Source organism: Cinclus cinclus, chromosome 3 (assembly GCF_963662255.1).
Source record: "Cinclus cinclus chromosome 3, bCinCin1.1, whole genome shotgun sequence".
Taxonomy (NCBI): Eukaryota; Metazoa; Chordata; class Aves; order Passeriformes; family Cinclidae; genus Cinclus; species Cinclus cinclus.
The window spans coordinates 116803013-116817851 of NC_085048.1; the positions used below are offsets into that span (position 1 = coordinate 116803013).

The 14839-nt window shown below is 41.4% G+C and overlaps 1 protein-coding gene across 1 annotated transcript in view; it reads right to left on the minus strand.

Moving 5' to 3' along the window:
- The window catches only part of RIN2 (Ras and Rab interactor 2), a 37285-nt gene extending 23378 nt beyond the window's left edge, over positions 1-13907 (minus strand). Inside the window, exons 1-4 of the mRNA XM_062490732.1 lie at positions 13851-13907; positions 7701-7795; positions 1003-1195; positions 658-769 (exon numbers count right to left, since the gene is read on the minus strand). Of these exons, the coding sequence (XP_062346716.1) occupies positions 658-769; positions 1003-1195; positions 7701-7795; positions 13851-13907 (457 nt within the window). The remainder of the gene's footprint in view (positions 1-657; positions 770-1002; positions 1196-7700; positions 7796-13850) is intronic.
- Positions 13908-14839: the final 932 nt, after the last annotated feature.

Below are 14839 nucleotides of genomic sequence, written 5' to 3' on the forward strand. Positions count from 1 at the left end.
ACCCGCCCTTCTAAAGATATGAGGGCATTATTGGTTCAAAACAATTTGGAGCGCTAACATTTGCTCATTTCTACTAAAAAAAGAAAGAACAAATATAGTTTGAATTAAAAAGAGAAATCATTGATCTTGCAACAGAAACAGTTCTAAAGTATTAAAATCCATTTAGCCATTACACAAAAAACCCCAAAACCTAACAACAAAACCCACCACCAACAAAAACAAACCCAACAACCCATCCCACACCTAAACTGCAGACAGAAAGAGCTCATGACAAAGTTGCATCCAAGAACAGTCCCTTGAGTACTAGGAAATGCAAGGACATTTCATTGAAGGCAGACAGGACTACAGACTCTGTTTCTACAAAAGACAGGTAAATTTCTAAGAGGGTAACTACCCACAAAAATAAGTAAGGTACACAATAGAAGCATTCCAGCTGCAGCAGCCCAAAGTCTTTCTGTATCTCTGCCCTCCTCGTGGCAGAATATGCCTGCCCCACTCCCAGAGCCCACCTCAGAGATCAGCACAGCCAGCCCACAACATCATTTGCACAACTTTTGGGTACCCTCTGCTGTGGGTTTCAGCAGTGCAAGCGCTCCTGCATCCTACAGGGAAAATGTACCTAAGGGGCATCTTAAAACTACGTAACTCAGAACTTACTGTATGTACTTTCTTTTATGGCAAATTCTTTCAGGGAGGACCCACAGTCACTGGACAGACGCAGAGAGATTACTTTCTTCTGCAGCCTTGCAGATTTCCTAACCAGAAATATCTGATGTGGAGAAGGCAGAAGGACATGGTTTTAACCTCATCCCAGATGCCAGAATAAATACATCATATACAGATCATATACAAAAAGGAATCAGAACAACCTCATGATGCCTGCTCTAAAACATACCGTAATTTTACTTGGTCATTACTGTACTGGGTCTAAAACCTGCATGTAAAATGGCAGCACAACATTTGAGAAAAGCACGTCCTTAAAGCAACTGAGATTCTTCTTACCCCAGGAGGCTGTGTCTGCAAAATTTCCATGGCTTCAGCATCATTCAGACCAAGCTGCAACCACACAGGGTGAGTATGGAGGAGCTTGTCCAATATGCTTAGCTTGTTGGATAGGCTGTCATATCCAGAGTCCCGGGGGCAGCTTTTTACATCATTTTTCTCAGGAGAGACATTATCCATGTCCTTTATTAGACTGTGGAAAATTTAGAAAAATAAATTAGACATGCTAACCTCCTATGAACAATCACTCAGGTCAGCAAACAGAATTATCACAAAGTTCATGGCACTGCTGAAACTCTGGGATGGTACTTCTCCTGCTGAGAATTCTTATGCTGCAACCCACAGAAATCTTGCTCTCTCCTGCCTACCAGAAAAATCTATTCACTACTCTGACAATGGAGAGACCCCACTACCTATTGGTGATCACTGCACCAGACACAACAACTTTGTCTGTTTGGAGGGATTATCTTCACAACACAAGTCCACAAACCAGCATCACTTCACCTTATGCCCAGACTACTGTCTCTGCTCCAGCAGCTCTGTTGCCTTCACAGCTGCATATTCATCTTTGCTCCCCTCTTCTAAGAGGTCAGAGTCGGAGGAGGTGAGAAAGAGATGAGAAACCCAAGAAAGAAAGAAAAGTGTTAAACTCCCAAATAACCTTCCCTAAGGCACAGCTTCCTTAAAAAGTTTATGTGGCAGTCACTTCTTATCATACTCCAGCTAAGTTCCGTAAATATTTACATTTTTTCCATTTTGCCGTGAAAGGTCCCTTACCTCACATTTTAATATTACACTTCCCCAGATCAGAAATAAGTCAGGAATTGTGTATTTACACTGCAAATTCCTTTGGTTGTGGATTGACTGCTATGTGAGAAATAAAGGCTAAGCTAAGTGTGAACATGGCAAAGTAATGTACGATTGAAGTTTATTTGGGGCAGGGCATCTAAAGTTACTGCTACATTCAGTAATGAAGTACAGTTCTTGGAGGCTAAAGACTCTTGTTATTAAAAATCCAAATAAACAGAATACTTTGAGAACTCCTTTTGTTATGCAAAGCTTCACCATCCTCCATACAATACAAGAACACCCAGTACAAGTGCTCCTGTGCTGCTGGTTGAAATTCCTCATTGCTGAGCTAGAAGTACATCCTGTTATTCTTCCCATGCTAGAAATCACTATGGAGCAGTTTCTCTGGTGACAGCTTCCCGATGACAAAATTTAGGAGCAGGCAAAAAGCACCCTGCAAGCTCAACCGACTCCCTCAGATGTCATGCAGAGGATATGTTATCTTGCTCCCCTTACAGACCTTTTCTGTGGCAGGAGAGGCCCTGAGCAGCAGAGGGCAACACAGCTTCACCTCCCCACTGCACGCCGTGCAGCTCCTCTCAATTCTGCTTTGGACAGGCCCTAAGCAGCAGCAGCAGCAGCATTTACCATCCTCATTATGACAGCCACTGTACCCTCAGCAAATGGGTGCAGAGTTCACATGCACAGGAGCACTGAATACTTCAAAAGCCAACAAAAAAGCCTCTCCACCCCCTGCAAAAACACTCAAAGCAAAGAAAACAAGCTGAACCAAATTAAAACCCACCAACCAAAAAACAGAAAAAAACAAAACGATGCTTTATTCTAGCTTTGTTCAGCAGCTTGCAGCATATCTCTGGAGAGGGCAAGCAAGGAAAGTAAATGGGGAAGGTAAGATATGATCAGGTAAGAACAGGCAACATCATTTGAGTTTTCATTACTTGGATTAATTACTACTACCAGCGTTTGCCTCTTTCTTTTTTCCTCTTTCTGTTTACATTTATGATGTGATACTTTTCAGATTTCCAAGGCATCTCAAATGCAGATGATTTCCTCCACTGTCCACAAGCATCAGAAGCTTTTACTCACTGCCAGTATGACTTCAAGGGACACAAAATACACAGGAACACATTGGGTGCAGGAGGGAAGTACTTTTTACATTGGTCATGACCAGGTCTGAAACTGCCTCAGTAGGAATACTGGGTTCCCTTTTCAACCAGTCACAGCAGAGCCTAGTGTTGCAATGGATGAATCTCCAAAACATCAAATCATGAACCACAAAACTGTTTTCCTGAGCTGTACCTCTAGTAACTATTGCTCAGAAATTTCCCACGCACCCTCAGTGCCAGTTAGCTGCACTACAAACCAAAGGGAGCTGTGGCAAAGTGCAAGTTATTCACCAGTGCTGGCTGCAAGCTTAGACAGATATAAATCATTTCCACTCCCCTTGGTCAGCAGGTGTAAACTGAATATGCTGCAAGGGGGAATATATACAAGAGAGAAAAAGTTTTTTGCCTGCTAAAGAAAGCTACCTCAAACTCAAAAGAAGGTGTGCAGCTGGTATGAGCTGGAATGCCTGGCATTGCTTGCTACCACAAAAGCACCTAAAGCTGGCAAGAGTTTGCACAGGCGCGTGGGGTCACCATGTTCCTCTTTGGTATGGCTGGCTTCATGTTGTCCCACCCCCCCACCCCCCCCCCCCAGATCACCATAAATTGGCAGATTAATTTCAACAGGGAGCTATCAGGTTTATGGAACCTCCAGGTACTTACGTGCACAATCCCTCCCACATGCTGAGATCCAAGGAGGAAACTCTCTGACCTACATACATGGGCACCTCCTTGCTGCAGCTGCTTCTGCTCCCTCAAGAAATAAGCCAAAGATTATGAATATCTCAACATGACCAGAATTTCTGCCACTCCTAAACACCAATGGTTCTAACAACACGGATGCAACCCGGCTAAATCAGCATTAGGATGTTACTGCAACCTGTGGTGAAGTAAACAGGAATAGGAAACACTTCTAAAAAAATATTTCCTATCCCCAAATAATAAAGAAGGAGGCAGAGAGAAAGATTTAACCTGGTGAACTCCAGAAAAAGCACACCTTGGAAAAACCACACTTGGCAAACCATATAAATCCTACAAGAAGCCATTTCCCAGTGCCTGGGAGCAAACGCAGTAAAAAAACCCACTGCTCTGTTTTGACAGCCTATTTGCAGTGGTACTGAAAAAAAAAAAAGGTTGCTTTTTATTCTTAAAATAATTTTAATTAATGATCTGGGCATGATACATACAGTCAAACTCTGACACATGGATGTTCTCAAAACTTGTTATGTGTTAAGAGTTAGACTAAAATTATTTGGGACTGGGATGTGTGTGCAACTACTTTGGAATTCCATTTCCATACAAGAAAATTGCATGGAAAGAATAACCACTTGAATTAACGAGCAATGGATTAACTGAAGTGTACTGAAAAAGTAAGAAATTGCTGTAACCTAAATGCTAGCAAAGTATGTTGTATATAATGAAACAACTAAATTCCTATCCTGATTTTACTTCCAGGTTGGAGGATGTTTGGTTGGTTGGTTGGTGTAATTTGTTTGGGATTTTGGAAAAAAAAAAAAAAAAAGATTCCTGATAAAAGGGAATCAGATCAGGTCACATTAAACTCAAAATTGAAACACAGATCAGCCTTAATGGATGGTCTACTTTCATTCAGGGCTTCCACATGGTTCCTCTTCAGTGGGAAAGCTAGGTTTCAACACTACTCAGGATGAAATAAAGAAAACACATGATTCATGCAAGTTTCCTTAGATTTGAGAACACCCATAAACACATGGGAAGTACAGAGAGGTAACTGCCAACATAAACAGTGCTGTGTTGCATCCTGATTAGACTTAGCTCACAGTAAAAACTATAAGGAACAGGCTGAAGCTTGCAACCAGGAGGATCCTTGGTCATGATGTGAAGCTCGCTCCAGTCCCACCAAAGTTAATCACCTCACAGTAAACTCAGTTTGACTCTCCACTGCAGAATGCCTGGGTTTCTGTAGGTCTAACAGACTGACCCCAGCCCAGTCAATTCAGTCAGACTGAGCATCAGCTGGGAGGGGCAGAGAGCCACTGCTAACTTCCTCCTGCATCCCACTCCAGCTGAAAGAACAGGACAAGGCAGCTGGGCACAAGTTTCTGGATACTTGCCCCCCTGTCAGCACTAACAGAAATGGTTCTCTGAGCAGGACAGAGGATGGCTCTGCTGAGGTGAGTAACTGCTGTTTGTGAGGGCTGTGCAGTGCAGGACACAAGGCAGGGAGCAAAGCTCTGCCCCTGCTCCTTCCACGGGAACACAGCAGGAAGGGAATAAGCTGCTGCAGCTGCCACCACCAGCAAAGCACCCCTGAACCATTCCACAGGCACCAAGTGCCCTGGGAATGCTGGAGCTGTAGAGCCTGACCTTCAGAGGGACAGCAGGAAGTGTCAGCCCCTCCTGGACATCCACACAGAAGTGCTGGGGGCCTGGGGCCTCCTAAGAGACCATCCAGGTGCACCCAGGTGCCTCCAGTCCCATCCCACATGCTCCTGGGCTGCCACTGCATGCAGAAACTCTCTCATTACTCTTTCCAAGGTCCCTGGAATGGCAGGACATAAATCTGCCCCACTAACCCCCTTTTCTAACAACTCTGCTGTTTGCATTATCAAGATAAACGTCTGCACTGGGAAAAAGGCCAGGCATCAAAAAAGTGGGATACTGAAATAGTCCCCCTTAAAACACATTTTTGAAAGCTTTTTTTTTTTTTTTTTTTTTTTGCCTGGCTTTTACATATTTACAAGCCAAAGTGGTAAGCCCTTGAATCATTTGTGATATTACTTGGGCCATATATATTAAAAGGAGAGGTGAGCCCAAAACAAAGGAGTATATAGGGTGAGGAGCACAAATCTGCAAGTCACCACATAACCACAAAAAACCCCACACCACAATACTAAGGTTGCAGATATGCAATTTCATGTCCTTATTTTTCTGAATTCAGCTGAGAGCTCAGAAACTGCTGCCTTTCCAGAACTGCTCTGGTTGTCTGTGGATACCTGCTAAGGTGGAAAAAGAGTGAGGAAAATGGACGTTCCACTGAGCTCAAATTTCCCTAGATGCAAATCCAAAGGTCAGTCATATCAAGACACCAACTTCTGAACAGCAGAACACACAATAAGAAGAGCAAACTACCTTAACTGCCAGGGTTTAAATTAACTACAAAGAAATAAAGTTATGACAGTAAACACAGCCTTGTGAAGTGTCTAGTTTAAAGAAGAACTCTGGAAAATCTTTGTTGAAATTACTATAATCTTGCTCTTTAGCTCTATATTAAAAATAAAAAAGGCGTCAGTGAACAGCTAAATGACATAATTTATATAAATTTTACTACAACTTCTTCCTTACACAGAAGCATGCAGTTCAGGATTTTGCAGTCACAGCAGGTTTGACTTTAGCTCATTTATTCAGATTTCATATTTCACATTATCATCTTGAAGCAACAGAATATAATTTTTTGATGGCTATTTTTATTTTTCATGGCAATTGCATTATTCACTTTTTAATGTTAGGTTTACTTATGTGTCTTAAACCAAAATATATTTTGCACTCAAAATTAACAAATTAAAATAAAAAAATCCATTAAAAAAATCAATAAAAACGAAAACTCAAGTTCTGTAAAATGGGGAGGTTTAGTTGACTGTTTCCAGCTAAGTGCTTCCACCAAGATTTTAGAAACAGAAAGCCTTAGCCTTTCATGCATATGATGCATGCAAAGACACAAGAAGCCTTTTCTTAACTGAAAAGCAGCTGATGATCTCTGAAGTTAATTAGCTAAACTAACAAAATGAAGAAACTATCCTTTCTACCCCTCTAAAAGAGCTGTGCTCTGAAAAGCTTTAAAAATTGAGTAATGTTCAACCAGGGCCATAGCCAAGGACTTAAATTAGTCCAACTGTATTACATTCTTTAACACATGGGCAACGAAGTTGCTGCTTAATGTTTCTGAAAATCATCTACATATGCTTTGTAGTAAGTTCTAGCAGATTTCAATGGAATTCATATGAAGAAAAGAGCTAAAAATCTTGGATGCAATTCTAAAAACAATTCCCCACTTTGTTAACTCACTGCTAGAACAACAAAACCCACCAGCTCCAGGGCTGGCCAAGATCATGTAGTCAGATAAAACACAACATTGGTCGCTTTCCTCTTGCAACAAATATTTCAGGTAAGTACAAAAAAAAGCCTTCTTTTGTTAACACAACTACTGAAATATTGATTATTCTCTGGATGTCAGTTTAGCAGATGTGACTGTTCAAGAAAAGTCAAAATCCTGGGGTCCCACTCTGTCCACTTAAAGTTACAGGTTTTTTTTAAATGTACAAGTTACTCACATATAGATTAAGTTAAACACATAACCCACATATGCATCAGCTCACAGCAGTCAATACTTTTCTTCCTAACCTGAGAGCGTAAATAAATCATGCTATTGTATCTTGAATCTTCAAAGAGCTGCTTGAAGCAATGGACATTTTGTCTTTACAGCATGAAAGCAAAGCTGTGCCACAGACAACGGTAATAATGGCAGCAGTTTCCTGCTTTAGACATTTATCAGTATCCAAGGTTTTTAACAAGGAAGTAGATGTGAAGTTCAGTTGCAATGAGAAGATATTTAGGCAAATACACCAAACAACTGAATATCCTGCACACAGGCAAATTCCTTGGATCAAGAGCAAGGTCATCTATACCTCCTATGCTGCCAGGGAGAAAAGTGCTAGGACATAAGCCACCCAAGAAGAAAGCACAATGGAAACATTCCTGTCATGGCAGACCCTCCAGAACCATGAAAATAAACATTTTAATCACCTTCGCCAATCAGCAGCTTCATCTTCCACTGTGAGATCTGTCTGTACCATCTCCTGTTTCAGTTCTCCAATTTCTGAGGCAATTGTGTCAATGAGCTGGAAAGGGACAAAAATAGTATGACATCAAATGAGTGGAAGAGGCGTGGAAAAGAAGCCAGGGCAAGTTTAGTCACCAGAGATTACAAGCTTTTTCTTTTTTTTGTAAAATCCCATCCTATTTGGACTTCCCCTTGCAAAGGAACAAGGTTGGGGCCATGTATAATGGTTCTCAGAGGAAGAGTAAATCCTGTTCTGTACCAGTACAAAACCTTCCAGTTTGGCCAGCCTTTCAATTTAAATGGATTAAATTTGCAGCCTCCGAGTATTATACAATATCTTACAAGAACTAAATTATTTAACTGTTTGTAGCTTTTACCTTAAAAAAAAAAAACAAACAAAAAACCAAATAAACAAAACAGAAGAATTCCATGTGCAAGAATTATATTTCAGAAGGGACACTAAGCCAGCATTACAATAGGGTGGAGGATGAAAAGCAATGAAGCAAGAAGGGAGTGGGTGGCTGCTTTTCACATTAGGTTTTGGACTCCACCTGAACACAACAAGTCCATTAGAAAAGAACTGCTTTGCAACCCTTCAACTCAGGTAGAACACCAACCTAATTCTGGGTACGAGGGCAAACACTCATTTTAAGGTGGGCAAGATTAGCACTGAGGTTGTATCCCCAGAAATGCAGAATTTGCTAGCCAGACCTCAGGGAAACATTTTGTTGAGCAGAAACCAACCATGAAATTTGCAAAGCCTGCTTTCTTGGACACTTATTCTTTGTAGCTAATGCATCAAGTTTGCTTGTCACACCACACTAGGACAGCCTGTAAACCCCAGCAGGGTTCCCTCTCTCCTGCTGGGAGGGAACCTAAGGAAAGGTTTGCAGTGATGCAGTGATCTCTACCACTGCCCCTGCACATCACAGCAAACAAAAACCCTGGGACACGAAGGAAAAACAGCTTTGGGGGTCCAAGTCAGAACAGTCTTTGCAGCTGCCCTGAAGGTATGAGCCTGAGTCCCACTTAGGGCAGGCAACTCAGTACAGCAGCATTTTCAAAGAACTGCAGGCATCCTTTTCCTAAATTGTTACACTGGAAGTTTTCCTCCACCTCAGGAATCCACACTCTCCTCTGATGAGCAGCATTATTCCAATCAATTAATAAGAAGTTTTAGTCTCTGCTTAAACTGGCCAATTCCAATAAATAAACCTTATGTTAGAATGAACTACCATTACCCAAGCCCTAAGGGCTTTCTTCTGCCCAAGTGCTGGAAATTATATGAAGTTTAACGTTTTTAAATACAGCTTTAGTTCAGGGGTTTTGTTTGCTTTGTCCAGGGGGAAAGGAATTGAAGTTTCTTTTCAAAGCACTGTTCCACCACTCAAGGCCTGATGAGGTTAACATCTCAGAAGACTGGGAGCAGCACAGAAGATACACAGAAGATAACAACCATTAACCAATGTCAACTCCAAACATCACCCTCAGCATGGTCAGAGACTCCTGGTCTGAGAAGAGATAGATAAGAGAATGAAGATGGGGAAACTAATTAACATTAAAGGCAACTGGATCAATAACCAGTAGAAAACTATATACTAAGACCTTGGGACCAGTGAACATTGAACCAATGAATTTTCTCTGAGTTTTGACCAAATGTGAAAAACCTCATGCAGGCTTGTGTGATGGAATGATTTCCTGTGCACAACCAGGGCAACGTGCAGATGAACTAGTTTCTGTTGCACATCCTGGCCAGAACAAAGTAATGCCTTAATTCTCCAGCCATAAAGACTGTTGTTGGAGAGTTTTAGTTTTTCTCTTTAATAACAAAAAAGTTGCTCTTCTCTCAGTTTAAGAAAAGAAAGTCTTATGGAGTTGCATTGTTCGTGTATCCTTGCAATTAACTGACACATATTGTTACAACAGCATTTTTCCAACAAATAACCTAAGGCATACATACTCATGATTTTATGACAGCATTTCGCAGTATTTAGGATCAATTAAACTTTTGGTATTATACAGCACACATGATGCACACGTGACTAGCATCATACAAGATGAGCTGTTAATAACAAGTTTCTACAAAATGCAGAAAGGATCCCAGGTATGCACTATTATTAACTCCAATCCTGAGGAAACAAGCAGCAGCAGAAGGCTCTGCCTTTTTAATGCAAGGCTAAGAATATTGGAGTTGTTCAGAGAGACTTCTCTATTTGCAATTAGTGTGGTATCTGGCTGGAAGATAATAGGAAAACTCACCCCTTTGTTTCAACAGACTTGGAATCAATATGGCAAGAGGCAACCTTCAAAGGAAAATGCAACTGAAGTGGATGTTTACATTTTTCAGAAACCACTGTTAGTGTAAAACAGCATACGTGAGCTCAAAGACTTTAAATGTAATCAGAAGAAATCTGCTGGGGAGACTGTGTAGGTCTGTGAAATAGATATTACTCTGCTATGCTACAGAAAGAGGAGCTTTACCTGAAAAATGCATTTGGAAGCATGACATCTTCTCAGGTGGTTAATTAATCATTATTTCTTAAAAAACAAAATTAAAATGAGATCTTACATAACATGATAAAATAGCTATTTTTGCGTGTAATGATTTTCCTTTGGAATTTATTTCTGATAAAGCACTGGTCTGTAAATTCAAAAGACACTACAGTATAGCCACTGCAAACCCAAACAATAACTATGACTCAGGCAACATGAATTCACATAGCAGCCCAGTACAGTGTTGCCTAATCAAATCTACCCTAAACAACAGATTGCCAAATATCCATGTACTAACTGTTTACATTCCCAACATCCATGAACGAAATAATGAAATGCTAACATCTTAAACCACAGCTTTTCTTGTCATAATGCACCACGCTCTGCTTATTGTCAATTGATTCTGAGCTCAACAAGACTGAGCTCAGCTTTTGGGAGCTGGGAAGGGTGACAGTGAAACTCCTACATACAGGCCAAAAACATGGCACCTCAGCACCCCAGCATTCTCTCACCACAACACAGCCTCTATTTTGCTTTGCATCATTCAAGATGTTGCACAAGCAGCCAAAATCAGAGCCAGTGTGTTCACCAGAAGCAACTCACTCCCAAGGGGCTCCAGTCACATTTGTGAAGCTGCTCTATTGACACTCACATCACTGCCGTGCATCAGGGAAAGCACATACCCAGAACCAGATACAGACAGTGCCTCTCCCAGAAGCCCAGCATATCCACAGCTCTTATTATTCACTTGACTTGAAGAGTTTCCTGTTCCCAAGAGGAAGAAAGGTGGCTTTGATTTGATGTCTGTCCCCAGACATTTTTAGAAAAAACTGCGTGACAACTGAATTTCTGCTTTTTGTGTTGAAATGTAAATAAGCTCGTACAGAGAATTAACAAAACTGCCATCATTCTGAGAAGGCACTGAGAAAGTCAGCCAAGATGACCACTGCAGAATGTTTCCAAGCCCTGAGAGTTTTCAAGAACTCGAGAGGAAAAGGTAAGATGGGTGCTTCTAATCTGCCATGGGGACACAGGCTGAAGACAGCGAGATCAGTATCAGCCTGGACAAATGAGCCTCAGCACCCACCACTCCCCCTTCCTGCCAGCATCTCATTTTTCATTCTTTCTGGAGACCTGCATCCTCTTTGGCATCACATCTTTTCCTTCCTGTTTTGATAAGCAGAACGTAGCAGCCCTCACAGAGGGCCCTGTGTGATGAGGTGGCCACGTGCCAGAGATGAGCCCGACTGGGAACGCTGCTTCCGGACCTGTGCAAGCCTCTGAACACGATCCAATATTTTGATACATGGCTGCAGATTCTGGTCATTTTGCACAGGGAGCTTGCATTCTCAGGGCCACTGACATTGTTCAGTGTCTCATGCATCAGAAACAAAGTTTTACCTGATGCTTGGTTTTGGAACAGAAAAGCTTTACTGGTATAAAACCTCTGATGCCAGTTCAGTAAACACTGGAACATTTTGATGAGAAGGAGGATAATTCAGCAAAAAGGACATTTGTCAAAGACATATATTCAGCCCCTTGCATTACTAGAGACTCTCTGTAACCACTGGCAAGCTATTCAGTCCCAGAATTATCCAAGACTAACCTCCATCTTTGTCTCTTTCTTACTACTTGCTGGCTCTGAGCATTCACCAACCACAAGGTGTAGAGTCCACAGAATTTAGCCTCTAAAACTACAGACTTCTGCTCTAAAATGGGGACAATACTATTTTCCTTGTGTAGCAACAGTCAAAAGAATGGCAATGAAAAAAAAGCTAAGAGATGGTTAGAAGCTGCAGCAATGAGAGTTACTTAAGAACCAGAAAAAAAAAAAAGTTGGAATTTCCCAACGGATATTTGTCAGCTGTTTTTCTGGCAAATGTTGCTGAGAATGGTAAGATACTCCCTTAAGAAGATTTAAGTGCCCTGAGAATCTGCCTACCAGCATGGTAAAGGTTTCTTAGGCAACTACAAATTAACAAGCACAACATGAGAGCCATATGCAAGTACAGGGCACTGTCTGTGCATGGGGGAGAGCACTCTGAAGAACAGATCAGCAGGGAAAAAAGGCCATATCTTGATTACTAGGTCTCCTAAACACAGACAGACAAGGCAAATTAAAATAATGCAAACTCAAAAAATCTGATGTGCCAAGTATTTTGCTTGCTCACCAGCTCAGCTGTAGCAAACAAATGTAACTGTTGTCACAATTCTGCTCACATGGGAAGGGAGGAAAAAAAAAAGATAATTTCACTGCACAAACACAGGCTACCAGGTGAACTGCACAGAGGCTGGGCATACTCACTGCCTGCAGCTTCCAACACCACACTCTGTACTCAGAACCATGGTCCAACAGTGCAACTTCCCAGGGATGCTGAGAGGTCTGGAAAAGTAGCCTGGAGGCATCTATTTCCCTGCCAGCATGTCCTTAAGAAAATTTAGGACCTTAGTTTTCCAATGCTTGAAAATTGCCTGGGCAAACTGCAGAATGCATTTCTAATCATTTAGAGTAACAGCAACCCCAGCATCATGAACAAAACAGCTGTTCCAGCATATATTTTCTACATAAGAATTACACAAGGAGATCCCAAAGGACTGCAGGAAATGGCTGGGTGCTTGCTTACAGCCCCATCTCACATCAGGATGGGATTGTAATCTTTCAGCATACACGCAAGAGACAACCTAGAAATATTTCTTGGAACTGAGTTCCCTGCTGTGATTTGAAAAATAGGGCTATTCTCCCTATTTGGCTGTGGAGTGCTATCAACAAGGCTGATGTTTGTACTCCTGAGTTATGAGAGGTAGCTGAAGCGTGTTGCAGAACTGAGAGGTGGCTCCTGTCACTGGATAACCCTGGTAGCTGCTGGGAACCGAATTGCTGGGCAAGTCAAAAGCAAAACAGACGTCACTGCAGTGCTGATCCTTCATTTCCTAAACATTGTCCTAAGGGAAACTTCTGCCCCAGGCGAAGAGAAGGAATGGAAACAGCAGCACCCCAAGACAGCAGCTTAGCATCTTTCACTGGAAGAAGCCACAGCAAATGATGAATATTCTAAGGATGTGATCACAGTAAGTTAATTCAGTGCTCAGAAGCACCCGTAAATTTTGATGGCTCCCTAAAGCAAAACCCTGGCCATCAATGCAGCCACTGCCACCCTGGCACATAGTTCAGGATTCAATCGTCTTCTGAAAACTGTACTGGTAACTCCTACTGCAGCCTGGCTTTTTGGGATGCCAATTGTTCCTTGCCAATAGGCAAGGAAGTGAAACCAATTTTCAATCCAGCAATGGAAACCATAAACCTGTACAACAACTTTAAGAGACACAAATCCAATCATTTTATGTCTGTGTATAATAAAACTTATGTTCTCAGCATTATTAGCAAAGAAAGCCATTACCTATTTTACACAAAATATTCTATTCCAGGTATAGAAAAAATACACATGTGAAATACTCGGGGGTAGTCTAGTCACAGATCTGCCTGTAAAAAGAAAGGCTCAAGAAGTACTTTCTGTTTGACAGAAAAGGCTTACTATGTATCACAGACAGTACAGCACATTCTGCTGCGCTCATTTCACATAAACACACTACTTTATGTTCTGTATAAATATCCCATTTACCTTAAAGAAACTTCCTCTTTTGTCCACACAACGGGTTTTCATTGTCAAAGAAGACATCTTCCCTGAGAAGACTCCACTGTACGCCTTGATCTCCTAAAAGCAGACACATTTTTGTAATAGTTAGTCCAGTCTGTAGGAAATTCCTCTGGAATTCTAAGCCACAGAAACAGTCACAACAAGCCTTCTGCCAAACCCTTTCCATCAACAACATCGTGGCATTTATTTCCTACCAGAAATATCCCTTCAGTCCATTATTTTTCCATAAATTGCTTCAAAAATACAGTGCTGCTCAGAGTTCCATATCTCTCCCTTCTTTTCACAGCTGATCCTGTAGCTGTGACTAGATTTTAATGTGCTCATTAAAAAAGAATGCTAAAACATAATAATTGCTTTCTTTGTTTACTTGACCTCAGTCTGCAGCACAAACAGAACAAAATGTTAGATGTCATTACAATCCACTCTCAAATATTACAGTATTAGCAGGACTTATCAGGGAGGGGAAAAACCAGTTTAAAATCACCCAGAAGGGAAAAAACACTCTACCATTAAAGTAAAAGCCAACGAACAACAAAAAGCCCAAACACCCCCCCAAAAAATGCTGCTTTCTAAAGTGCAATTGAGTCATATTCAAGTAATGAACTGATGTTAGGAAGAAGCTGCATTTTCTGCTATCAGATAAACTGAAGGAACAGTTCAACACTCAGGATGCTCTAATGCACCCATCCAGGAATATCAAGAGGGTGATCTCCATCTGAAAGTAGAGTAGTTCCTCTAAAGTCACAACCAATTCACACCAGTAATTTTTGAATCAGCTTCTGAACTAACCAGGAGCCAGTTCCGTGGCTCCAAACTCCTCCTGGGATTTTTACAGGTGAGCGGCAATTGTATTTAAACGACTTAACTCCTTCTTGCCCACATATTTTCCAAGCACATAGCAGAAAGTTAAGTTGGAAGTAAAGGGAGCAAATAATGCAAGACCAAAACATTAC